The sequence below is a fragment of the Capricornis sumatraensis genome, chromosome 1 (assembly GCF_032405125.1).
Source record: "Capricornis sumatraensis isolate serow.1 chromosome 1, serow.2, whole genome shotgun sequence".
NCBI lineage: Eukaryota > Metazoa > Chordata > Mammalia > Artiodactyla > Bovidae > Capricornis > Capricornis sumatraensis.
Window position 1 is genome coordinate 57,881,955 of NC_091069.1, and position 27,962 is coordinate 57,909,916.

The window sequence follows — 27,962 nt, forward strand, 5'->3', positions numbered from 1 at the left end:
ATATGGCGTCCGTGGCGTCCGCAAGGTGGCTGAGGGTCAGCTGTGGGCTTTGCGTACCGCTGACGGCTCGGCGGGCAGGTCCCTGTGGACGGACCCCTAGTAGCAGGTAAGAGAAGCTTGGAGAACCCACGAGAAAGAACCGGGATCACCTTGGCTCTTTGTATCCCTTTTCCCCCTTATTGCTGGGGAACTAGATGCGGTGGAGTGGAATGAGCGCGCTCGTGGCCGCGCGACCCGGCAAGCCAGCACGCGGTGCGGCACGTTTTTGAGCAAGGGCTCCAAACGCGCTTTTTTGGGGTGGAGATTTCTTACTTGGCTGGTCTACGCCGGGGTTAGAACTCTCGGGAAGATTAGGGTTCTTCTGTTGGGGAATCCTGCATTCTAATAAGTGTAGCTGTTACTCACCCCGTTCCACGTATTTTTTTTAAAAAAGAAAACTTTATCCGCCCTTACTCGTTTTCTCCCACCCGGGAGGAACGGGGGGAAATCAGGTTTTCCCAAATTAAAGGCCGTTTACGAGTTCCACTGGATGTTGTGGGGATGTTTGACGGAAGAAATTTTCCAAGTGTTCGTAAAAACAGGAAAGCCCAAAAGATGTGAAGACAATCTGAATGAAGTCGCTGTGATTGTTAAAACTTTGCACGTGTATCATTTGTGTAATTTTTTTTCAATACAAACAATACCGTTGTGGAAGTAGGAAAGCCAGCAATTGCGTGTGAAAGTTGGAAATAACCTAATTTTAGATTGGATGTTTGCATTTCCTTTGCGAGGTGATAGTAGACAAATTCCCTTATGTGTAGACTGGAGCTAGTAGTAGCCATGGGAAAACAGTTAAGAATAAGTGAGTTGTGTAATTTACAGTGTACATTTTATATTAAGGCCTTCCCTAAACTCGGCTCACAAAAGAGAATACGCTCCACCAGGTAGTGCAGAGAGGGGTTGATTTAAGAGGACACTGGAGACCAAAACCAGTAAAGGAAGTAATTTTCTATCTTAATCACATCTTGACAATTTTCTGAAGGGTATCAGTGCTGTGTAGGAGGAAAATACTTACAAAATAGTGTATGTGATCTGTGTGGTATGTTGACTATTTTTTTTAAGTGATAACATTTTAAAACTCATTCAGGGGTCAGTGGTTCTATATTTTGGGTTAAAAAAATAATAACAGTTCCAAGTTTATATTAGGACACAGGTATTTGGTACATTCCTGAGTGTTGAAGGAAGTGGAATGAAAAACCATGGTGATCTTAGTTTCATAATTTGCTTTAAATGGCTTTGTCTTTTATTATCATTAGATTATGATTAGATCATCATCCATGTATAATCAGGAGCCCATTAAATCATTTCTTTTAGCCCCAGTGTTTTAGGTCTTCAGAGTTGAAAGTCCTTTATATTTCAGGTCAGCTGTTAAAATGTTCAAGTACTACTGTTTCCTTTTTTTCCTATGATTTTATTTAATTAGACTGCCTGATTTTAAAAATTGTTGACCATATTATATCTGTATCTTGTTATCTGGTAATGGTTTTGAACTTGCCATTGAGGCCATGTCTTCTCAGCATACCTTGACATGAATTATCCAATCAGTTTGATCCATGATAATTGGAAAATTTTGGCTCATTTGCACATAGTTGGGGGTGAGCTGGGAAGTTCATTAATGGGTATAAGCCTTAGAGCTTTTGTTTATTTATTTATTTATTGCAGATTTTATTCTGGAAGTGCAGCTGTCCCAAAGGTTGAAGGAGCTGATGTAGCAGGTATATTAAAATGTATTGAAATAACTCCATTTTTATGTTAATGCATTATACTTCTTTATATATATATTGGAAACTGACTTTCTTTTATTTTTTGCATTAAGGGACTGAAGAAGTAGTCATCCCAAAAAAGAAAACTTGGTGAGTATTCAGCATTCATTCAAAAAGTGGTTAAGTGCTTATGAGAAACGTTGTTAGATAAGAAGCCAGTGACAGGAATAGCAATTGGAGGTAGAGAGAGGTGAGTGAATGGGGAGTGAGATTTACTTAAAAGACCTATCTGAACTAAGTTTGGGTTAATATTTACGTAGTGATGGTCAGTCATGAGTTATCATTATTAGAGTAATTTCTGTTTTTCTTTCTTAAGCAGGTTTCACATTGTTAGGAGACCTAAAAAAAGAATTATCTTTGTGGTCTTTAGTAGGTAAATGGTGCAGACTGCAAAATTTAGCTTTTTTAACCCACTGGATAGATCCTTGAACAAATTGCCTTATACATATTCAATACTTGTTGAATATGTAAGAATTAAAACTACAAAAACTCATATAGTAATGATATTACTAAATGCATTGAGAGGTTTTTCAAAAAACTAGGTCTTTTTTGAGTATGACTTGAAGATTCAGACTCAATTAAAAAAAAAAAAACTTTCTTAAATTAATGATCATTGCCAAAAGGGGAGTGGGATAAATTGAACATGCAAAAAGGAAATATAATTACCACCAATGACTGTATTCAAAGACAAGTTACTTAATCTGTCTTTGCCATAGAAGAATGTAGGTAATATACTACCTGCCTCAGAAGATTACATGAGCATTTCAACAGTTAATACCACATAATCAGATCTCAGTAGATGGCAGCTATTATTTTAAAGTTCTGCAGTATAACCTTTTATATATAAGTAGTATGTGGACATTTAGTTTAGTAGTGATTTGTTAGACATACTGTTCTGTATTCTGATTTTAATTTTGAGTGATTACATAGTACTTTATTGTATGGATGTATTCAGGTTCATTTTTACCTTCCTTAGTGGCTCAGTGGTAAAGAATCTGCTGGCCAATGCAGGAGATGTGGGTTCGAGCCCTAGGTCGGGAAGATTCACTCGAGAAGGAAATGGCAACCCACTCCAGTATTCTTGCCTGGGAAATCCCATCAACAGAGGAGCCTGGTGGGCTACAGTCCATGGGGTAGCAAAGAGTCAGATATGACCCAGTGACTAAAACGTGGGCCTGAGAATCAGAACCAAGATCAGAATAGGAATATACATAAGCATGGACGAGGCATTTCTTGAATGGCATTCATGTCCAGTGCGCTTTACCAACTCATTGTGCCTCTTTCCCTTCTGACAAAGGTCCCACGGGAAATACAAGAGAGGGAGTGTATTGAGGGTGTGTTCAGATGGCCTACAGTCTAGTTAGAGTGCATATTTTATACTTTATTGCTTCCCTGGTGTCTCAGCTGGTAAAAAAAATTCACCTGCAGTGCAAGAGACGTGGGTTTGATCTATGGATTGAGAGGATCCCCTGGAGATGGGAAAGGCTACCCACTTCAGTATTCTGGCCTGGAGAATTCCATGGACTATATATAGTCCATGGAGTCCTAAAGAATTGGACACAACTGAGTGACTTTGACTTTTCTTTATTGATAACGCAGTTTAACTGTACCTTAAAATGGGTCAGATGATTTTATTGGCATCAGAGTCACCTGGGAATTTTGTTTAAAATGCATGTTCTTGTAGGTAATTCTTTTGTATAAGCCCCACAAATCTGGTAAACAGTAAGGCAGGATGGGGTGTGATCATGACCTAACTGTGGTGGTGGGAGATCATGCAGGCCAGCCTCTAAAAAATGCTTTCTTAGAATAGGAGAAATAAGGTAGTTGATATAGAGCCTTGGTTAACAGATTGAGGCCTGTTTATTTATAGCCCATTAAGTAAAGGTTTAAAAGAAGACTTTCATAACACAAATTTCAGTGTTAATTAAATTTCTTTTTTTCTTTTTTAGAACACAGCCTCAGTCACTTAATAACTTACTATCTGTGGCTACTTTTATGCTCCAAAGGCAGAGCTGAGTAGTTGTAACAGAATCCTTATGGCCCACAAAGCCTAGAATATTTACTGTCTGTCCCCTTAGAGACAAAGTGATTGATAGAGGTTCTCTAATAGAGAGCCTCTGCTTTCCAGGCTCAGGAATTTGTGCTTTTAGATCGAAAAGAAACTATAAAGACTATGAGTTCTTGCCTTATTTGAAAGATGAAGCATCTTTTAAGACTGTGATTTCCCAGATCGCAAGTGCTGTAGAAGACTTTAACAAATTGTAGAGGGTTATTCTGAATCTTCATATACACTGTGACAGGATAGAGTATTCTGAGCACATTAGTCTATGTTGTGTAGTTACTTTAGGGAGAGCATGGAGCCCAATTATGATCAGCGCATAGGTGACTGGACTCATTAAAGAAATGGATGTTAAAATTTACCACACTGGCAAGAAGATGTGGAAAATGGATACTCAAATACATTTGTTGATAGGGCAGTCAACTGGAACAACACACTGGAGAGAAATTTGGCAGAACCACAATTTTAAAATGTGCAATACCTAATTGGTTAGCCATTCTGGAGGAACACTTGCAAATATACCCAAAGAGACATGGATGAGAGTGCTGTTTACAACTTGGGAATAATAAGGTGAAATGGCCCCAATGCCCATAGTAAGGAGATGATTAAAAAATGGTTATCATACAATATAACATTTAAAGAAATTAATTAGATTTTCACATAGTAACATGGATAATGCAAATTTATGGAACACATACCCAGAATAACTTTTTTTTATGGTAGTGTGTGTGCAAAAGTACCCTTTAAAGTTCTGGAAATACAAACACTAAACCTACAGTAGAGTGGGGCAGGGGGGGGTCACAAAATAACATCAGATAGAATAGTTTTGTTTTTTTTTTTTAATTGAAGGATGATTGCCTTATAGAATTTTGTTGTTTTCTGCCAAATTTTTTTTTTCAGTATAATGTGTTCATTGAGATTATTTTTAAAATAACCCTTTAAGATGGTAATGATAACCCTGTATGCGAGACAGCAAAAGAGACACAGATGTATAGAATAGACTTTTGGACTCTGGGAGAGGGAGAGGGTGAGGGTGGGATGATTTGGGAGAATGGCATTGAAACATGCATGCTATGATGTAAGAAACGAATCGCCAGTCTCGGTTCAATACAGGATACAGGATGCTTGCGCCTGGTGCACTGGGATGACCCAGAGAGATGATATGGGGAGGGTGGTGGGAGGGGGGTTCAGGATTGGGAACTCATGTACACCCATGGCGGATTCATGTCAATGTATGGCAAAACCAATACAGTATTGTAAAGCAAAAAAAAAATTAAAAATCAAAAAAATAAAATAACCCTTTAAGAAACTGGTGACTGATTTTATTACTCACTTGATAAGACTTAAATATGCTAATGAAAGATTTAGTTAGGGAATACTGAGAAAAGAATGTCTTTCTCTTGCTAAAATTACATTAACTGCTATTTTAGAAAATCCAGTAGATATTGTATACGTCAGGGAATTAGTCTTAACGTGTAAAGTTTTGTAGATGTTTTCCTTTTTTTTTCATGTCTATTCCCATATATAGCTGAATTGGGAGTCCCCAGTTTAGGTAATAAAGGCACGAATATTACAGAAAGCTGCAGTGAGAATGCAGAGGAAAATGGATAGGACGTAAGATTCAAGGTTAAGAAGGTTTTATGAGATGAGAGTGGAAATTGCTAGCCCAGGGTGATGGTTATAGAGACCAGGCCAGAGAGGGCAGCACAGCATAGTAGGAACATGTACTAACCGCCTTTGGTCAAAAGAATTGAACAGTTTTCTCATTTTCTAACTTGTTATTCTAGTGATATTATTCTAGAGATCAGAACTGGCTTTATACTTGTTCACATTGTGAGTGTGAGAAGCCCTGATGAGGGTTAACTTGGTGATTCTCGTTCTTAGGGATAACGTGGCTGTTCTTCAAGCACTTGCATCCACGGTGCACAGGGTAAGTAGGAATTTCAGGTTTTTGTATCTAATTCAGCTAATAATAAACTTAATGTTCATACCTCTTCTTTATTCACAATTTAACTGTTGTGGATCTAGAGAGTTTCATAGCACTATCTAGCCCAGACTTTTCATGTGACGAATGAGAAATCTAAAGCTTTTAAAGTGATCAGCCCAGGGCTGCTTAGGATATTAAAACCTTGACTTGGTGCCATGGTTTTTTCCCTCCAGATTCAGTGTTTTTATACTATGCCAGTGATTTTTAACCTCCTGAAGAGCTTGTTGAAATACATGTTCCTAGGGAATGGTTGGGTATGATATTCTAATGCAAGTGACCTGTAGAACCACTTTGAGAACGGTGTACCCACCATATTCAAAGAAATTCAGTGATTAAGAATCTGGGTCTTGGGGCCAAATGTTCTGTTTCATCTTTATCCCAAAGTTACCTTTTCTCTGGATACATCAGGGAATTAGTTTTGACATGTAAAATTTCCTACATGTTTTCTTTTTTTAATGGCATATATTATGAATGTTATATCAAACTTATTTAGAAAAATACATCTAGTTTATAATCTGTTTTCTTACCTGTAAAATGGGTGTTTACTTACAGCACCAAACATTGAGGTTTCGGGTGAGAAATAAGTTAGTACATGTGAAAGGGCCTAGGACATCAACTAGCACAAAGGACATGCTCAGTAAATGCTGGCTATTTTATTATTGCTCCAGCTATCTGATTTATTTGTGAATAAATTCCTCCTTTCACAATTCAAGAATAGGGCCTGTAGTCTTGATAGATAAACTGAAACCATAGTAAATGCCTCAGAGATAGAACTTTCAAGTTCTCTTTTTTTTAAACCACAATATCTATGTGGATTCTCACCCTCCTTGAGGCAGTTGTCACAGATTTCCAGAACTGTTTTTCAACTATGGGTGTTAAACTTATGGGCCAGATACATTCTGGAAGTTTCTGAGGTTGGTTTTAAAATACTGCATCTCCATTCTAGCAAGATACTTAGATTTTCAGCTCGCATATACATAAATAGGCACTTGAAATGTAAACTCACGGAAATAGACCTCAGAGATTGTTGTCAGTTTTTCAGTGAGATTAACCCAAGGGGTATTTAAGTCAAAGAAGTTGTAGAATTATGTGCACACTTGTCTGATTTGGTCCTGGGCTCTTAAAATCCAGGGGACAATTACTCATTCATTCAGGAACCACACATTCTAACCCTTAATGGTGCTTACCAGGTCATCCAAACCACCATCATCTCTTACTATGTTGGATTAATTACAGCAGTCTCTGTTCTCTTGACTTCCTCAACCCAGTAAGCAGCCATAGCAACCCTGCTAAAACGTTGACTCACATCACTCTTCTACTCAGAACTCAAATGGCTTCTGATTTGTTATAAATGAAACCAAACCTGAAACCGCTCCAAGGGTACCTGAGGCCCTACCTGATCACCCCCATCCCCACCCTAGCTCTGACCACATTTCCTGCCATCTTTCTTGTACCCTGCTCTAACCAGGCAGCCTCCTAGCTAATTCTCAGTTTCTTATCACGCACAGGTCTGCCTCAAGGCTTTAATGCTTCCTATTTGTTCTGCCTAGTTTATTTTTCCCTGAGATAGCCACATAATTTCTGCCTTTATCTCTTTAAGTCTTTTCCTTGAGATCTTCCCAGACCACACCATATAAAATTGTATGTTTATTTTCTGTGCCAGCTTGTCCTCCCTCCCTTCCTTTTCCACAGCAGTTATCGCCTTTAAATTTACTATATGTTTTGTTTGCTTTGTTTTCTGGAGATTTTATTCCCCACTAGATTGTGAGTTCTGTGGAGGATAGGATTTTGTTGTCTCCCTGGCACATATGAGGTGCTCAGTAAATATTCAGTGAGTGAATAAGGCAGGCACTGAACTAAGCCAGCGGTGGCTGGGAAAAGGGACGGTGGAGTAGGTAGAGGATTTAAGGAACTGGAGTCAGCCACAACTGAAGACAGCTTAGTTGAATGGAGGTAACGGGAGAGGATCTTTGATTTGGATTGCAGGGTGCTTGGTACCCTTCACTGAAATGGAGACGATAAGAGGGGAGGTCGGAGAAGAACAGCTGGAGGTAGATTTGGTGTGAGGCATCTGAGCTACAGGACCAGAGTTGAGGAGTTTCTCAGAAACCATTAAGGTCTTGGAAATCACTGAGGGAGGAAAATGTGGGTAACAAATAAGAATAAAGTCTAGTGAGAGAGGTCCAGCATGTGACCCAAAACTAGAGGCCCAAACAGGTATTTGATAAAGATGGTGGACAGGACAGAGCCAGGCAGCGGTTGGGAATCATGGAGTGATGGTCCAAGGAAGCCGTCCTAGAACTGCTTCCTCTGAGTTGTCCTTCATACCCGTCACGTCTTAGTAGAGAGTGGATGCATGCGTGCTGAGTGGTTTCAGTCGTGTCCAGCTCTGATCCTACGGACTGTAGCTTGCCAGGCTCCTCTGTCCATAGAATTTCCCAGGCAAGAATACTGCCATACCCTCCTCCAGGGGATCTTCTCAACCCAGGGATCAAACTCATGTCTCTTACTCCTGCACTGGCAGGCAGGTTCTTTACCACTTTCGCCACCTGTGAAACCCAGAGATCACCTGTGAACCAGATGAAGTGAGCCTCAGAGGAAGGTAAAGGGAATACAGGATTTGAAAGTGGTATCAGGAACTGAGAGCCCTAAAAAGTACTGCTTCCAGGCCCTAGGTCAGAGCATCCTTCTATTAAGAACCACAGGAAAGCTCTCCCCCAGAGAGTCCAGGTGAATACTTGAGGGTGGCAAGGGGACTGTCAGAAGAGATTCAGGAAGTAGGTTGAGTTTTTTCTGTGAAACAAAGTTGCCAGAAGGTACAGAGACGGGGGCTGTGAAGGAGAGGGGAGGAATAGAGAGGAAGTAATTTGGGGGCCATTCTAAGAGAGACTGCTGGTGCCAAAGAGTTAATCTTGTTCAGGGTTCTGCCTGAAACAGCTTAAAGTTTGGAACCTTGGGAAACAGGACACTGGAGACGCTGCTGCTGTTCCCACTTCCTGAGAGGGCCGCATAAATGTTATCCTCCATTTGAAGGAGCCTCTTGGGTGGTTAGTGCCATGCGTTGAACGGATACCCTAGTTCAGGAAACTGGTGCCCAGGCTGGTTAATTCAGAGGCTCTTGACTTTGCATTTAAAACGGTGATATCCCTGCTGATAGCAGCCCCTAGTTAAAACCAGTCATGGAGATTTAAGCCATTGTTTGCTTTAAATTGTGCATAACTATAACCAAGTCTCACAGAGCCTAGGGTACAGCGTAGGTGTTAGTGTCTACCAACATACATATTTCTGCATTTGTGATACATGCAGTTAAAACTTCCACAAGGTCCTCTTAATAAAAGCCTAGCTAAAGAGACTTGTGTGTCTTCTTCACAGGATACCACAGCTGTACCTTACGCATTTCAAGATGATCCTTACCTCATACCGACATCCTCTGTGGAATCTGTGAGTATTTTTAGGTAACTTGGCTAGTGTTATGTTTTACCTTGTTGGTTTGGGTGACAGGATGACACATACGACTTATTTTACTTGTAGGCACCTTTGAAAAGTTCATAGAGGCTAATAGATAAGTTGTTAGATTTTCTGATTCCTTTACTACTTTTATCAAATAGAGATTGGCTATGGAGAAGGTATTTGGTTTGGATTTTTAGTACTTTGAAATCTTTCCCACTAGAGCAATTCACTCAGTTTAAAGGTATTGTTTTTACACACCTCAAGCTGTATGTAGGATCCAACCTGAAATCATGTCACATTCAGCAGAATAATAATAATAATTAGGTAGTTTAACTTGGAATTCTGTGTATTACAGTGTTGTTTGGTTGGGGCGGGGGAGGGCAGAATAATTCTTGCTGAGGGTATAACTTTGATCTAGATTATATGTAGTATCAATTTACGTCTTTTTCTTTATACAGCATTCATTTTTGTTGGCAAAGAAGTCCGGAGAGAATGCAGCAAAATTTATTATTAATTCATATCCCAAATATTTTCAGAAAGACATAGCTGAGCCTCATATACCGGTAAGGAGAGGTAATTGCAGTTTTCGGATAATACTATGTAAATATAAACTAAGCGGTCACAACTAACGTTTAAGTAGCCATTTGAATGCCGACAGTATTTGGGTCTAACATTATTTCACCCAAATAATATTTGGGTCTAACATTATTTCACCCAAATAATATTTGGGTCTAATATTATTTCACCCAAATAATATATGCTTCTTTTAATATTTATGGTTATCATTGCTCACAGTACTCACCTTCATTATCATTTTTAAAACTACATGTATTTGCTCTTCATTTTGTTTTCTTCACTTGACTTCTGCAACACCAGGCTCTCAGATCTTCACTTCTGACTGCTCTTCTAGTTCCCTTAGTTGATTTTCCATCCACTCCTCAAACCTTGGTGTCTTTTTCTCAGGATTCCGTACTTGGTCACTCTCTTTTTTTTCTCACTGTAATCTTCCTGCTTCACCAACCCTTATACTCCATTTGGCATTCTTGTACGTTGGCCTCGATGTCTCTACTTTGGACTCCAGACGTTTTTTTCCAGTCCTCTCTGTTCTGTGGGCGTGAGGGGTGAGTGTGGAGGGCCTGCTGGGTCTTTGGCATTGCACTTAGTGGGTCCCACAGTGCTCAGCTGAACATGGGCTCTGCCTCTGAGCTAAGTAGTGGAAATAGTAACTCAGACTCATTGTGTCTAGAACTGCTTCCTCTCATATCTCCCTACTTTGTAAGCGCACACACCCAGCCACCCAGACACCCCTTGTGCTTCTCAAACAGCAAATCTTAGGGACAAATTAAGACGTCAGAGTGATTGTGTCCATGAAGGTTGAAATCCTGAACTAAGACAGTGACAGCAGTGGAATGACCATTTGTAGGGCCTGCTCTCTCCCGTCTATGTTTCTGACCAATAGTTACTCATCTGTGTGTAGTTCACTTCTGCTTGAAGCTTTCCCTGGGTCCCTAAGTATTTGAATAATTTGGTGAGTGAGGTAAAATCAACATACCTTGGTAATACTGAATGTTTACAGTAAAAGAAGTTATCAGGGATGGAAGGTTTCCATCTTTACAAACTAGGTATACTGTGGAACCTTCAGCCAAGATTGAGAGGAAAGTAGGAAGGATGGTTTTAGCAAGGGAAAAATAGTAAGTTCAGCTTGAAATTAGGGAATTTAGTTCACTGGGAACTAAGTTCACTGGGAACTAAATTCACTGGGAAAAGTGAAGACTTTTAATTCAATAGGCTGTAGTTCTTCGATATGGGATTCTTCAAATACAGACTAAATATTTATAATTAGGAGCTTTTAAATTCTTTGCCCCAACTTAGGAGATCTCTAAGTAATCTTGTTTTGGTGCCTAGAGAGGTAGAGTTAGATTCCTTAAAGAGACATTCATGTTAAAATGATAGGTGGTATCTAATGCATGAAGCATGAATATTATGATGTGTTAATCAGATACTATGGTGTGTTGTCTTACTCTGTTGTGCTTTCCCATTGACCTGTTTGCACTGACTTTAACCATCTTATTTTTTAGTGTTTAATGCCTGAGTACTTTGAACCTCAGATTGAAGAAATAAGTGAGGCTGCTCTGCAGGAACGAATCAAGCTCAAAAAAGTCAAAGCTTCTGTGGACATATTTGATCAGCTTTTGCAAGCAGGTGACTAAGTTCATTTGAAGCCCCCACGTTCATGCGAAGCTCCCCTGGGAATTTGGGCGTGGAAGTAGGCCACAGTTGTGCACGTGATCTAGACAGTTGTGAGTACGAGTTAAAAGTGCTATGCTTCTTCCTCTGCTTGGTAGCTGTTTTTATATTTTTTATAGTTTAAGAAGTCATATTTCAAGTTCTGCTTTAGTGTCATTTTAAAACTGTGGGTAGGATAGAGTTGTCCTTGCCTGTGTGTTGTCCTCTTGTGCAGGTAGAGAAATCTTACAGCCATTCTTTCTTAGCTTCTGTTTTTAACATGAGGTTTGTTCATACAGTATTCACATTTCTTACATTCTTTAAGTATGTGTGAGAGGCAAAAAACACTAGAAGGAAATACTTAAAAAGGAAAGAGCACTAAGCTGCAGGATCAGAAACTTGGGTAGGTTCTGGCACTGATTAGCGCTGTAGCCTTGAAAAACTCAATTCCTTTAATCCTTCTGTCTCTCAAATCCTGTGGCTATCTGAATTTGATGTGGATGAACCTCCAGGGGTTTAGGTGGCAGGGCTTGTAAGTTACCATGAGATGAGAATATACCTATAGTAGCATGAAGGCAGCAGCATTGCTTAAGTTTTGGAATCTGGTATGCTGGTTAGTGGTTTAGGGTAAAAATCAGCCAAACATACGAGAAAGAGAAACTGGACTGAATCACTCAATATAGTCTTGAATATGGCAGGAAACATTTTCAGAAAACTTTTAAGAATTTTGGTGTGTAGCCTGTTAAAGCATCAGGTGTACAGATGAATTGCTGATGCAGATTGTCATTTAGGGAGGCTTTTTCCTCTGCTTGTTGAATATGATAAACATCATTATATTAAGACTTGTCTTCCTCTGTCTTACACACTGTGTGGTGTAGATGCAAGCAGCTGTTCAGTGAACCTTAGTAAAGACAGGGTCAGAGCTGTAACACTCAGCTCATTCAGAGTAATGGAATGAGTCGACATACTAGGACAGGAAATATAGAAAATTTTAATATCAAGGCCTAATAAGTGCCAAGCACTTTGTAGGCATTTAATTCTGTAACACCTTATGAGTTGGTGTGCTTGTAGTCATTTATAAAGGAAACTGACTGACTTCAAGTAATCTTCAGGGTCACAGCTTTGAGATGCTATGAGGCAGTCAGGTTACACTCCATCACCTGTTTCCCCTCCACTCTGTCTTTTGTTTTTTCTAAAGGCTTTTAAGTTTCCTGATAGCCATTTGTATTATCAGTATATTTTCTTAAGAAAAATTCAGCTACTTTTCTTTTTAAAGTGCTAAATTCATACTTCTTCCTGTTCCCTTTTCTCCCTCTTGATAAGTGTCAAGTTGGGAACGTAATGTTTGGAACAGTAATTTTTTAAAGGCTACTATCTCTAGGCATGTATTTCAGCGAGGGCCTGGATCCAAGCGAAACAGTTCCGATTGCGTTTGTGAAGACGGAACTGGGCCCTGGGGGACTACATGGCAATCATTTCCAGAGCGTTCATTTCGAAGATGATAGGTAGAACTATGAGAGAGTTTCTCTGGGAATATGAGTACATAGAATAAATGAGCCCAGGGTCAAACTTGGCTCTGGTATTTTATCTCTTCTGTCAGACAGCACTGTTAGGGATTCTGTGCTATCTGCATCACTCCAGATGTTTAAGCTGATGTGGGGTGCAACTCGCCCTTGGAGAATGAAATCCAATAGGCTTTAGTTCTTTGATGTTTGAAAGTTTCTCCCCCTCACCCTTTTTTTCCCCCACCCACAGGAACCGCTGTATCTCTGGAAACAACTAACAGTCTCTTGGATTTGTTGTGTTACTATGGAAACCAAGAACCCTCCACTAATTATAATTTCCAACAACAGGAACAATCAGAAGAGTTGGTAATGATTTTTTAAAGTTTCTTTTGGTAGTAATTCTTTCTCATTTTAAGGTGAGTTCTTTGTTAGAGATTTGTGCCGAGGTGTGATATAGCACAGTATGTAGCCTGGACAAAAGGTGATGTGGAGGAAGAGATGGATTTTAACAATTGTTTTACCCTGGTTCCCTCCTTAAAAGTATTTTGACCTTGCCTGCCACATGCAGAAACCAGTGACCAGAAATGTTTGGATGGGCCCCTTTGTTGTTGTTCCTCAAAGTGACAATATGTTGTATATGGGACAGAAGGGAAAACACCTGGCCCCAGCCCTCTTGAAAATTCATGCATATATAGGCAGGGTCTCCTTTTTACCTTCTACCAAATCTTTATTTCCTTTGCTTTTCTGAAATTTCCTCTGCCTTTCTGGTTCTGAGTAGTATAGCTTGGAGAATGCTTTCTGTTGTCGTATTCTGTTTTATATCTGTTGGTGATGGCTCATTTCAGGAAGAGGCCGAAGAGGGAGATAACGTGAAGTCTAAGAAGGCTGGTCATCAGCTTGGAGTTACTTGGAGGTATGTTACAGGATAATTAGAACGTTTATGGATCCTTACGGTTGTGGAATGTTCTCCGTCACCCCCTGAAGAAGACACAACCCTGTAGTATTCTAAAATGCAGTTTGTTCTCTGTGTGCAACGTAAATGTCACAGTTGGTTTTCATATGTGTTTGGACCATTTTTTATTAGATCTTTACTTCCAACCAGCTAGAGGTACAGGACTGGTGTGATTTCTTTTTCTCCTCCCCCACCTAACTCCATGTAACCATCATGGTATGGTTCTTTTGGTACTTTTGTTAGTAGTCCTACCTTGCACTATATACCTCTAACTCTAAAAAGGTTCAGAATTTTAAAAACTATGTTAGAATACACGTATGTCAGAGCGTAGTTCTAAATTAAGACTGCTGGCTAACAAACAGAAGTATTCACTACCAGACAAAAGATAAATATCATTTATGTAATGATTCAGGATTCAAATGAACTGAGTAAAACTGTCTAAAAGAAAGGTATTTCGTAAGGATGTCTGGAAAAGGAAAGCTACTGTTAATATCAAAATGAGTGAATAAAAAATTAAACTTCTTCAGTAGATACTAATAATTTCTTATAGTGGTTAAGAACAGGGACTTGTGAGTACCATTTTGGCCCAAATCCAGGCTCTATTTTCCAAGATGTGTTGGTAACAGAAAATGAAGGTGCAGCGTGATTTGTGTAACATAGCACATTGACTGACTGACTGAAAGAGCCAGATTATATAAGCTAGAATAGGACAATGGATTCTAGGGCACCACATGTCTGCGGTTGCCTCTGGTTATTTATATCCAGTTGAAAGAGGGTGAAGGAACTTCACTGTGTACCCTGCTGTGCAGTTGGCTTTTTGTTTACAATGCTGAGTATATATTCAGAGAAGGCAATGGCACCCCACTCCAGCACACTTGCCTGGAAAATCCCATGGATGGAGGAGCCTGGTGGGCCGTAGTCCATGGGATCGCTAAGAGTCAGACACAACTGAGCAACTTCACTTTCATGCATTGGAGAAGGAAATGGCAACCCACTCCAGTGTTCTTGCCTGGAGAATCCCAGGGACAGGGGAGCCTGATGGGCTGGTTGCTGTCTATGGGGTTGCACAGAGTCACACACGACTGAAGCGACTTAGCAGCAGCAGCAGCAGCAGCAACCAGATCTCCCTCTCTGGGTGGGAAGAATTACTTGAAATTATATGCAGAAAATGCTTGGAACGTTGCAAATACTCCATGTGATAGCTGTTACTGGTTTTATCTGTTTCCACTGGTTCACGTTTACTTTTGTGTCTAGAGCCAAAAACCATGCTGAGAGAATCTTTGCTCTGATGCCTGAGAAAAATGCACATTCTTACTGCACAATGATTCGAGGAATGGTGAAGGTAACATTTGTTCTGGGTAGTTTTATGTTTTTGTCTTTAATTTCTACTGAATCGGGATTTCTCAGCCGCAGAACCCTTCACAGCTGGGCCACATAGTTTGTTGTTGTTGGGGGTTTCCAGAGCCTTGAAGGATGTTTGAGAACTGCCTCTACCCACTTCATGCAGTAATTCATCCTCCCGTCCCCCAGTTGTGACAACATAATTCTCATAGTTGTTTTTTCATTAAAATAAGATACACTTATTGAAAAAAAATTATTAGGAAAGTTTTTAAAAATTGAAATCACTGCATTGAAGTAACAGGAATAGAAACTATTATACCACACTGCTCATTTAAAAGGAAAAACACTATCCATTCTGGTCTATCCTTTTACTTCTGAGAACAGTAGATATGCAAATATTTATTAAAGACAACTTTTATGGTGTTTAATTTTCATCCTTTCCCTCTTCCAGCACCGAGCTCATACACAGGCATTAAGCTTGTACACTGAACTGTTAAACAACAGACTCCGTGGTGAGTTGCGTCTGGAGAATTCATCTCTGTCCTTCCTTTCCTTCTCTTATGTGGGCATGTGTGCGTGCTCAGTCATGTCCTAGCTCTGCACACCATGGACTGTAGCTTGCCAAGCTCCTCTGTCCCTGGGATTTCCCAGGCAAGAATACTGAAATTGGCTGCCATTTCCATCTCCAGGGGATCTTCCCCTCCCAGGGACTGAACCCAAGTCTCCTGCATTGGCTGGTGGACTCTCTACCTCTCCGTCACCTCTGCATTCTTACCTGTGCATCATTGTATCAGGAGTCTACACAATCGCAGGATTTTACCTTAATGATTCGCTTATTCTTAATCTTTTCCTCTGATGTTGGTGATTGAAACGAGAATCCAGAGCCAGAGAAAAGAGTGGTTTCCTCGTTTTGTGGACTTGTGCATGACCACTTGGCCTTTAATCACTGACCCCAAATTTTGTTAAAGTAATTTTCTTCTTTTATAGCTGATGTGCACACCTTCAATTCATTAATTGAAGCAACAGCATTGGTGGCGAATGCGAAATTTGAAGAAAAGTGGAATAATATATTGGTAAGGAGGAACCCTCACTTTGGCTACTAATAGGCCAAAATATCCTTTGCTGGGAGTCCTGAAATGCAGGAGACACTAGTTCATTCCCTGGGTTGGGAAGATCTCCTGGAGAAGGAAATGGCAACCCACTCGAGTATTCTTGCCTGGGAAATGCTATGAATAGGCGAGTCTGGTGGGCTACAGTCCATGGGGTTGCAAGAGTTGTACATGACTTACCTACTACACCACCACCAACCACCATCCTTTGCTCGGAGTGCATGGGGTGGAGAGAGCATTCACTGAGCTTCTTTGTGGTGGTCATCTTTGCACTGGGCACTCCACTTGAAGTGGCCTGTTCACACCCTTCTAGCAACCCTTAGTTTAATCAGCTGTATCTGACATGTGACCCAAGCATGCAGCTAGAATCCAGGAAGACCAGTTTGCTATATTATATTCATTTATTTCCTTATAATCGTATGGGTTTTTTTAATATTAAAACATTTATTGAAAAAAATTACTCGGAAAGTTTTTAAAAATTGAAATCACAGGAACGAAGTAACAGGAATGGAAACCACACTATACCATTCATTGTTGTCCAGTCACTCAGTTGTGTCCAACTCGTTGTGGCCTCAGGTAGTGTAGCCCGCCAGGCTCCTCTGCCCATGGGATTCTCCAGGGCAGAATACTACAGTGGGTTGCCGTTTCCTTCTCCAGGGGATCTTCCTAGGGATCGACCTAGGGATCGAACCCGCGTGTCCTACATTGGCAGCTGGGTTCCTTAGCACTGAGCCACCAGGGACGTGCATACCATACCATACTGCTCATGTGAAAAGGGAAAAACCAGTCTATTCTAGTCTCTACTTTTGCTTCAGTCTTAGACTCGTTAGGCCACTAGAGACAGTTGGACACGGACATCACATGGGGGTTAGAGTGACTGTTGAAAGGGCCTTCTCTCAGGGGCACTAGATAATTCTTAAATGGGGGGCTTATTTATTAATCTGCTTTAAACATAGGCAGACAGCCCAATTCTTTTTAGTGTGTTCTGTTAGTTTATTGGACAGATTACCCACCAGGCATTAAAAAAAATAATACTCCTGCTTTTGATTCAACTAGGACCTGCTGAAACAAATGGTTGCACAGAACGTGAAGCCCAACCTACAGACTTTTAACACTATTCTCAAATGTCTCCGAAGATTTTATGCATTTGGAAAATTGCCAGCCTTACAGACCTTCCGGGAAATGAAAGCCATCGGGATAGGTGAGGGATGTCCTCATGTCCCCACTGGAGGCAATGCTGACCTGAGGCTTCAGGTCCAGGTGATCCAAAAAGAGACTAAACTTTTCTGTGCTGTTTACATAATATGGTAGGAATTTCCTTTCCACCATTAAGCACATTTTTTAATGATGTATATTTAGTATAATGGGAGCTCTTCTTTATCATCTTTTTGCTGCTTATAGCAAATTACACTCTTGGGATTTTAGATACTTTTTAATGGATTTCTTGATTCTAGGGAGAATTGTTCACTTACAGTTGGCTGGTTTTAAAATCTCGTGACATTTTCTGGCATAATTAAGTATATGAACCCAATTGTGTGCTAGTATGTTGTATATTTTTCAGTATTTATGTTACTGAATCAGTTCACTTCTATCTTTTAGTGTTCTTAAATGAAACTCACAAGAGTATTGACTGTAATGTTTTAGTGATAGGTGTCTGGATTTTCTAAGAGGAATTTGATCTCTATGACACCTTTCCACCTTTACATTAATCACATCAGCTGGGAAATGTCTTTGTTCAGAGGAACGGAATGCATCTTCTACTTACGTAACACCACTGTTTTTATTCACTGTACCTCAGTAAGCTATATTTTGTATAGCTGTGTTTGACATTTCTTTTTTTTTTTTTCTTTTTTCTATGTACCTGGTAACATAAGAACCCTCGCTTGCAACATATCATCATATTATTCAGCTGTTTTATCAACATGGTATGTATGTCATTATGTTATTTATGTAGAGATTAGGCTAACTTCACTGCTAATGAATAAAGATTGGATAGTTCACAGAATAGCGTTGTCTATAAGCCTGAGCAAAAAGTTACTCATGAGGGTAGTGTCATCTTTTTGTGATGTAAAACTTAAGTCAGAGTGGAGGAGGTCATTAAATGTACTAACGGGCAGTATATGGTTTTGGCCAGAAGGTACTTGAGTTTGGAATTCCTTTTGCCCTCTAGAACTGTGCTGTCCGATACAGTAGCTGCTTAGCCACACGTGGCTATTTAATTAAATTCCTTCATAGCATTAGTGCTCAGTAGCCACCTGTGACTGCTGACTGCATCGTCAGTGATACAATTATAGAACATTTCCGTCTTTGCAGGAAGCTGTTGGATAGACCTGCTCCACAGTAAACATTATTTTGAAGCCTCATGGGAGAACTTCAAGGCTCCTTTGTTACCTAATTTTAGGTCAGCTGTGCTCTATTGAATGGATTTTGGAGCAAGGCACACCTGAGTTGAAATTTCATCTCTACCATTTACCAGATGTGTGGGAAGGGACTGGATGTCTTACCCGAGTGATGCTATCACGATGTAATGATGAAATGAATTATGTGTAGTGTCCCGTTCATGTTTGGGAGGCATGTAGTAAGTACTGTAGGTTCTTAGCCATTTGCCCCAACCTGCGAAACAACCCTAGGTAGAGAAATGACAGTTCCAGTCTTTCTCTCCTGTAATGGGCTTTTTGTGTGAAAACAACAGAAAATCTTTATTTTGGAAGGGTAGTTTTGCAAAATTCACATTCTCACACATAGGGAAGTAGGAGCCGTTAAATGACTTGATCTTGAAAACAGGTGAACTGTTTCCACAGTAATTTTGTCATCTAAAATTTTACTAAACTTTGGTGGTATTGTACTGCTACTGCTAAGTCACTTCAGTCGTGTCCACCTCTGTGTGACCCCATAGACGGCAGCCCACCAGCCTCCCTCGTCCCTGGGATTCTCCAGGCAAGAACACTGGGGTGGGTTGCCATTTCCTTCTCCAATGTGTGAAAGTGAAGTCACTCAGTCGTGTCCGACTCTTAGCGACCCCTGGACTGCAGCCTACCAGGCTCCTCCGCCCATGGGATTTTCCAGGCAAGAGTAGGTATTGTACTAAAACTAAGTAATTCTCACCCTAAAGCCTATTCCGCTACTACATCACACATCACCTTGGCTAACTAAAGTCACTGGTGCTTATGTTTCCTAAGTAACACCCAGGGTCATAGGGGCAGGAGTGTCAGTGTGTCTTAGGGATATAAATTGATTATTGTCTGTAATAATAGTTGCTATGAATTTACCCAAAGGAAAAAGCCTAAAATAATGAAGAGATGATACATATAAAATAGGCTATTAGGAAATAGAATAATTAGAACAGTAACAAGTGCAAACATCCTTGAGGAACTTCAGAAGTACATCTATGCTGTCACTGAAACTATATTATCACTTGCAGGTGCATAGGTGGGGAAGGGAATATAGATAAATAATGTGAAATGTTCAACTGGAAATGTCATAGATGCATTTTGATTCTATAGTTTTCTGTTTCTTGGCTCTCATCCTGGTTATATTTAAAAGGAACACAAATGTTTATTAGCAAAAAACATGTTTGTTTTCTAAGTAGGCAGGCTTGGTGAGGGTGTCCGTCTGTCTCCCATTTCAGTGCAAGTCCGCCTGTGAGGAGACTAAGAAGGAGGGGCTGCGTCTGTTGGGAGCGCTGTAACTGACCCAGGCCTTGGGGAGAGCTGCACTCAGCAGAGGGTGCTCTCATTCCTCTCACAGGGATATGCCTGGCCAGCTCCATGGCTTGGGTGGAGGAATGAGAAAGGCAGCCTTAGGACTAGTTCTGCCTACCCCATGGTAGTGCAGGAAGTAGGCTCCTGAGAAAACCCAGTTGGCCTTCTTTTTCTGCAGAAAGCCCTTCAAAAGGATCATCCCTCATCATCTATGATATCATGGATGAAATAACGGGAAAGACGTTTTCTCCGAAGGACCCTGATGATGGTACGTGCAGAAATTGCTGCCGTAAGACAGCCAGCCTCTTTTCCTGACTGCGGTTATAGAGCCTTGTGATGAGGATGGGGTTTGATTTAGTTTAGTCATCTTTGGGTGGTTATTCTGAGAAAGCAGAGTGTCAGTGTTGTGCTGTATGTTGCTTCTCCTTGTGTTTTCATTCTTTCAGGTTTCTCCTACACCTTACCAGTTTTGTTGCCAGGATTTTTAATTAATGTTACTGACCTGAAAACATACTTTATGCATAGTAACCAAGGCTCTTCTGAACTTTGATTTTTCAGATATGTTTTTTCAGTCAGCCATGAGGGTTGTAAGTACCATTTCTTGCTTAAAACTTTTTTTTTCTTTTATCCATTTCCTAAATTCATCATTGGTGGTTGGGAGGACTCTCCCTGACTCTTTCACTTCCTAACTCTTGTGTTCATGTCATTAGTCCTAATTTTTTATTCCTCTAAAATCTCTACAAAATCACAGCATTCCTACCCTGTGTTGATTGTGTTTGTTGTCTTTTTTCATACCTTTCTTCAGATAAGGTTTCAGAGTATTTCATATTTGCCTGTTGTTAACTTATTAGACTGATGGTTATATCTAATTTTGTTTTTTCAGCTTATCGTGCTCATCATAGGAAACATTTTCAAGCAGTTTCAGAATGAATTTAGCAGTCTTATTTCCTGAGGATAATTGCTTTACAACTTAGTGTGTGTCTTTCTAGGTTCTTTCCCCTGGGTATTCAGACATGCATGTCCACACTCATTTCCGTGGTATCTTGTTTGTTGTTGGCAATATAGTATTTCATAGAAGGGAATGACTTGTTGGGTGGGTTTTGGAGTTATTTCATGGGGATTTTTGCCAGTATAGTGATGCTAGAGATAGCACTCCATCTGTCTTAAGCATGACATCCCAAGTGTTTTTGTCTAATACTAAATATAGGTGTAATCACTAGATTTACATTATTTTGTTTTAAATTTCACTGAACTTGGTGATTTTATCCCTACCCCCAATTTCTTATAATTCATTTGCTGTCAGTCAGTAAAATGTTAAATCAGTATACGTGTTTCCCCAGGTATCTACTTTCTTGCTTAATGTAGTGAGCCACCTTTGGCTGATAAGGATCACTGAGTGATGGTTATTTATTACTTCTACATTTTCAGTGCTCTTCTCTCAGAGATCTAGAACTTGCTTACCGGGTCCATGGCCTTTTAAACACTGGAGACAACCGGAAATTCATTGGCCCCGATCCTCGGCGTAATTTTTATTAGTAAGTATATTAGAAATACATCCTTTGCATTAATGGAACACCTGTATGCAACCAGTGGTCAGTTCTGCAGGTGGGAGACTTGGCAGTCTTATTTTAGGCAGCATGATCCTGACTTTAACAATACCAGTTATGTGAACACTTGGAAGGTTCAGTGGTAAAACTGATTTGTCAAACTGAGGTGTCCACTGTGTATCTTTTAAGCTATTTGTAACTTTAAATCTGTGTATCTTTTCCTTCTGCTGTTCTGTGCTTATTCTCTGTCCTGTCAGACTTTTTGCGACCCCATGGAGCCCACAGGGCTCCTCTATCCATGAGGATTCTCCAGGCCAAATACTGGAATGGGTTGCCATGCCCTCCTCCAGGGGAATCTTTGCAACCCAGGGATTGAACCCAGGTCTCCCGCATTGCAGGCGGATTCTTTACCCTCTGAACCACCAGGGAATCCCAAGAATACTGGAGTAGGTAACCTAACCCTTTGCAAGGGGTTCTTCCCAATCCAGGAGTTGAAATGGGATTTCCTGGATTGCAGGCGGATTCTTTACCAGCTGAGTTACCCAGGAAGCCACACTGTCCTATTTTATATTTTCAAATTCATAGCAGGGTGAATCCCTAAAGATTTCATCTTAGCCTCTCTTGTTTTTAAAGATGTTGGAGCCCAAAGAGACTCCTTACATGGGTTTGCTTTTAGGCAGATAAAAACAAGAATGTAAGAAGGCAGCCTGTTCACAGGTGCATGGTGGTTCTCTTCCATGTGTCCAGATCCTCTCTTCACATTGAACACTTGTTGAGTAGTATCCTCACTCCTCTCCACCACGAGCTGAGAGTGTATGGCGTTGGCATCAGTGACCAGTTGAAGATAAGTGTCAAACTGGAAAGTCCAGAAAGCACAGTTAGCAGCACCTCCTGGGTCATGCATTGACCTGTGTCACTTGAAATTGTAACTTATAAATTGTCTTTAAGTTCTGTGTAATATGTCATTATATGACTGTGCTGTAATGTAATCATTCCCCTACTAGGCAGGGATTTTAGACTAAACCTGTTTTCTTTCTCCGTCACAGTTCCAAGTTCTTTAGTTTGCTTTGTCTGATGGAACAAATTGATGTCACCTTGAAGTGGTATAAGGACCTGATACCTTCAGTAAGTGATTCATGACTTAACATTTGTAGATGTTTGTGTGTGTCTTAACATCATTGTAGATGTTTGTGTGTGTCTTTGCTGAGTAATACTTAAAAATGTATTTGTATTTTTCTTAACCAGGTCTTCTTTCCCCATTCCCAAACATTAATAGATCTTCTCCAAGCATTAGACGTAGCCAGTCGACTAGAAATGATTCCTCAGATCTGGAAAGGTCAGTTTCAGTCTGTGTGTCCCGACCCATCTTACTCTGTTGTCTTACGTTTTGATTCACAAGCGTGTTAATGTGGTTAGGGAAGAAAGCTTCCATTTTTTCACTAAATTAAACTCTTTAGTTGAGGTTTCCTTCAGGGTGACTTGCTCATGTTTCATGTTGGATTGCATGAGTAACAGTGGGGTGGAAAGGACTTCAGTTGGTTCCTCTGTGACCAGAAAAGGCTGGGTTTTGTGCACTTGTGTCAGTTACATGGGTCACCCGAGATCGCAACCTGCAAAGCCTGTGCCTTTCATTCACTGGACTGTGATGCATCTCTGTGCTTCAGGAGCGAACAGTGATACTGGTGATAGTATGGTTTCTAAGGAACAGCCATGACTGTGTGTGTGTGTGTGTGTGTGTGTGTGTGTTACGCATGTAAACTGACTGCGGAAGATGCTGTAGCTCACCCACTAGGTGACTCTGATCGTAAAATCCGTTCCTGTTTGCCTCAAGTTGACATGAGACACTGAGACCGTAGCCCTGCCGTCCTGCCTTACAAGATTGCTCTGGTGACAATGTACAAGGACTGTTGACGATTCCCACATGCTATAAAACCATGGGGAGCGTGAGTCTGCTTGAGTGTGGCCCACATGCTGTTAGCACTTGCCCGGGAGCCAGTTACTGGCGCTGGCTTTCAATACTCTCTGGTCCTTTTCCTATGGTGAATCATGCTAGTTTCTAGAATCCTGGAATACATATCAGCAATGAATTTTCTTATTTTCTTCTCCGTTCCCCCACCCCCCACCCTCTGCCCCAATATGGATGACTGCTAACAATGGACAAAGGTCAAAGAATGTTGGTTTTACATGATGATGATCACGTCTCACTCTGTTCCTTTTTGTTTTAAGATAGTAAAGAATATGGTCATACTTTTCGCAGTGACCTAAAAGAAGAGATTCTGATGCTCATGGCAAGGGATCAGCACCCACCAGAGGTAGGCTTGTTTTGTTCTCTTTGTTAGATATACACTACCCAGCATATCCTCTAATACTGAGCACTTAGGGAGGGTAATTCCCATGGTTTCATCTACTGTGCAGAATTCTGCCACCTAAACCCAGATTTAAATCTACACATCTGACGTCCCTGGCAGTCCAGTGGTTAAGACTCCGCACTTCATAACAGGGGGCCCAAGTTAAGATACCGGATGTGTGTGGTGTGGCTGAAAAGATAAAAACGACACATCTCAACATACCCAACCAATTAGAATACCCTTCCTTCCTTTTTCTTTCCTTTTTTGTCTCTAAAGCGAAAACCCATGGTTGAATTTGAAATACATGGCTAAACAAATTATCACATCAGTGTCGGGTGCTTTGCCTTTTTTTGTTGTTGTTAATATGTATGTGCTGTACATGCGATGTGTTCAGATGGTAAGATGCAATGCTCAAAAAATTTAATGGTCTTGTGGAGTCTCCTGTTCTTAAATTGTCATAAAACTAGCAAGGCAGTTCTGCTGACTCTCGGGGCCTCTCAGCTGCAGGCGGCATTTGCTGACTGTGCTGCAGACATCAAATCGACTTACGAAAGCCAAGATGCTAGACAGACTGCTTCAGAGTGGCCAGCCAATTCTCTGAACTACATAGCCATCCTCTTCTTAAGGGCTGGGAGAACCCAGGAAGCCTGGTGAGTACATGAAACACCACATGTGTCACTGGAAGCATCTCTAATGTGGCTGTGTGATGTGTGGTTTCTCAGGAGACAAACGGGTTTCTGCCCAATGAGGTGTTTTTTGGTTTCGTTTTTTCTTTTTTTTTTTTAATTTTGGTTATGCTGGGTCTTCATTGCTGCACCTGCTTTTCTCTAGTTGCAGGAAGTAGGGCTCCTCTCTGGTTGTGGCGCACAGGTTCTCATTGCGGTAGCTTCTTGTTGTGGAGTGTGGGCTCTCGGGCTTCAGTAGTTGTGGCTTCTGGTCTCTAGCGCACAAGCTCAGTAGTTGTGATGCACGGACTTGGTTGCTCCATGGCATGTGGAATCTTCCCACACCAGGGATCGAACCCATGTCTCCTGCATTGGCAGGCAGATTCTTTACCACTGAGCCACCAGGGAAGCCCTATAATTAGTTTTCTATGGGCACGTTCAAATACTAACTAAAAAGCAAACTTGGGGAAGAAGAATCAATATGCGTGTGTAAGAAAGGGTGTGGTTCAGTGGGCTCAGTCTCTTTATCTTCATTTTCTGTATCTCTAGTCACCTAAATAGAACACAATGACCAGAGAATCTTAATTTTGAAAGTGTTTTGGGCATTGGTATCTCATCTATGCATGGTTTCCCCACAGCCACAGCCCCGGCTTAAAATGTGGGCTGTCTACTGGAACTTGAGGAAAGTGGCATTTACCAGTATCAACTAAACCCAGCCTTGACTAGAGCCCATCATTGGTTTGTGCCACTGTATTCTATTTCTGTGTGTTCTTGTTGGCAGTTCATTCTCATACTCACTTCTAGTGTTTAATTGTGAATGGAGACCTTATGCATATTCATTTTTCCAAAAGCAGAGAAGTCAACAAAGGAGTACTTGGTTGGGGTGGTCATAGTTGCATGGTTCCACTGTATGTTATTTTGGATGTAAATGTTAGTTGTTAGGACCAGTGAGGGGGTAGTTGTGTATGGTTGTTCCCAAGAGAGGACCTTATGTTGAACATAATGACTGTCAGTCCAAGGTGTGGGTGTTCGCTCTCTCTAGGAAAAGCTGGTGGAGGCTTTGCTGCCTCAACTGGTCTTGACTGGTGGTGCATCACACAACTTGCTGCACAGCTGCTGACCTGTGATGCCTGGAGTTGTTGACTCGGGCAGGTTGACACACGTGAATCAGGCTGTGATGATTGGCGCAGGGGTACGGACCTCAGCTGATGATGGGAGCTGAGTGTATGTGCTTCTCCTTCGTCCTGCATGTGGCAGGATGCTGGTGAGCACTTACATGAGACTCGTGCCTTAATCTGAGCCTGCTCTTCATAATGTCGGCTTAAGACATGCTGGATCACGAAGGAGAGGAGATTGTACAGCATTTGCCTCCCTCCCTTCCCTCTGCCCACGTGATACATTCCCTCCCTGGGGGGACTGAAGTGATCCTCTAGAGGAGGGTGAACCCCAGCAATTCTCAACGCTCATAACAAAACACATTTGCCTGTGCAGCGTGTCATGTTCACACATGAAGTTGGAGAAGAGGGTTGAGGCACCTGGAGTGATTCTTATGTAGAGATGAGGCTGGGAGCTGGTAGGGCTTCCAGATGTTTGTCTCCAGGAGCTTCCACTGTAGGTGGAAGGACACTTAGTGTCTGCGTCCAGAAGAATAGCTCTGGTCACTCGATGGCCATCTGTTCTGTTACTGTTCCTAATCTCTTTCCTATCTCATCTTGAACAGGAAAATGCTGGGGCTTTTTAGGAAACATAATAAGATCCCCAGGTAAGTTCAAGTTAACAGGCCTTCGTGCATACATCCTAGATTAGCCATGTAGGTTTCACTCTTACAGGGTGGGTGGTGGTGTGGAATTTCTCGTGTACCTTAGTGGTGGCAATTGGGCACTTTTCTGTTAGGCAAGCAAATGGACAGTCACTCCCACCATCTAAGGCCTCCTGAGGCAAGTGCAGTTTTCTTACTCTGTGCTTAGTGGTCACAGCATGTTGTTAATATACTGTGGATAGATCCACATTCAGCATGCTGAATCATGTTGAAGATGGTAAAATTAATGATGAAGATGTTGAGGATGAAGGCATGTTGAATTAACAGTATTCATTATCTCATTAGCCCTTTAAAGTTAAACTTCATGTAACTGTCTCCAAAGCTACCGATCTTTGTAAGATACTAGATTCTGTATGTAAATCTGTGAGGGGCGTAGCTAGCAGATGTTGACATTTTGCCTTTTACAGGAATGAGTTGCTGAATGAGTTTATGGATAGTGCCAAAGCATCCAGCAGCCCGGCCCAGGCCATTGAGGTCATTAAGCTGGCGAATTCCTTCAGCCTGCCTATTTGTGAGGGCCTCACCCAGAGGTTAATTGCCGACTTCACCCTCAGCCAAGAACAGAAGTAAGTGGGCTCTTGGGCTCTGGGTCATCACCATGAAGAAAAGTTAAGAGATGAAGCAGCCCATCTATCTGCCCATTCACATATCTGTAGCTTTCCACCCCTGAATTCCCTTTCTTTACAGAAAGTCAGGATGTGTTGGTTTAATGCTGTTTTTTGTCATACGTGTCAGGGAGGCCTATACATTGACTTACTGGATCTTGTCCTCTGTTGCTATAGTGCAGCTGTAGAGACCCCAGCCCCCAAGCCGGAGTTTCAGTGTGACCCTCCTATTTATTTTTCTTACAGGGAAGCCCTGGGAGACCTAACCACACTGACCAGTGACAGCGATAGTGAAAGTGATAGCGATACCAGCGAAGACAAATAGAAAGTGTGAATCAGGAGCAGCTATGACCAAGCCTAGCTGTGATTACACTGGATACCTGAGATGTTAATATCTGTAATATGAAGAAAACGGTACAGATTTGGTGAACCTTGAAATACAGTTGATACACACTGGCTTGTTTAGGTTAAATTCCCAGGCTAGCCACCTGTGTGAGGGTTACCACGTGGAGAGAAGCAGCACCGCTGTTCTCACTTCTATGGACACATTGTGGGGTGTGCAGCTCGTTTGAGCACACCTGCGGCAGGCATCTTGTGAGCTGACGTCAGCGCCATTTGCCCTCCCCTGCTGTGGACTGTACCCTTTGTTGGCTGACGCTGTGACAGTGGCCCTTCCTCCAATTCACAGAAAGAGTCTAAAGGAAGATTTTGTGCAGTTTCATCACATTGATACGGGGTTAATAGTATCCCAAGTTCAGGGATGTTTGTATGTGGAACATGGTGCATCTGAGAACTGAACAATCACAGGACTTTAGGCTGCACAGCTGGGAAGATGAAAGCTGTAAA

The 27,962-nt window shown here is 41.2% G+C and overlaps 1 protein-coding gene and 1 non-coding gene across 2 annotated transcripts; both read left to right on the forward strand.

Moving 5' to 3' along the window:
- The first annotated feature begins 2 nt into the window (after nt 1-2).
- PTCD3 (pentatricopeptide repeat domain 3) lies at nt 3-27,952 on the forward strand. Its single transcript, XM_068973499.1, has 24 exons — nt 3-106; nt 1,702-1,754; nt 1,856-1,892; nt 5,746-5,791; nt 9,221-9,289; nt 9,757-9,861; nt 11,377-11,500; nt 13,280-13,395; nt 13,875-13,942; nt 15,236-15,323; nt 15,774-15,834; nt 16,310-16,395; nt 17,488-17,632; nt 18,306-18,356; nt 20,311-20,400; nt 20,691-20,719; nt 21,561-21,667; nt 22,726-22,804; nt 22,925-23,015; nt 23,906-23,991; nt 24,529-24,677; nt 26,413-26,454; nt 26,919-27,077; nt 27,363-27,952. The coding sequence occupies exons 1-24, from the start codon at nt 3-5 to the stop codon at nt 27,439-27,441; spliced, it is 2,064 nt and encodes a 687-aa protein (XP_068829600.1). The 3' UTR covers nt 27,442-27,952.
- LOC138094022 (small nucleolar RNA SNORD94) lies at nt 25,861-25,996 on the forward strand. The gene has a single exon (XR_011146191.1). It is a non-coding gene; the product is annotated as a small nucleolar RNA SNORD94 (small nucleolar RNA).
- Nucleotides 27,953-27,962: the final 10 nt, after the last annotated feature.

Bases quoted from the DNA above. Each gene is read 5' to 3' on its own strand.
- PTCD3 (XM_068973499.1), top strand. From the start codon at position 3: ATGGCGTCCGTGGCGTCCGCAAGGTGGCTGAGGGTCAGCTGTGGGCTT. The intron at 1,755-1,855 runs GTATATTAAAAT...TTTTGCATTAAG, and splicing joins TGAAGGAGCTGATGTAGCAG to GGACTGAAGAAGTAGTCATC. The intron at 9,862-11,376 runs GTAAGGAGAGGT...CTTATTTTTTAG, and splicing joins TAGCTGAGCCTCATATACCG to TGTTTAATGCCTGAGTACTT.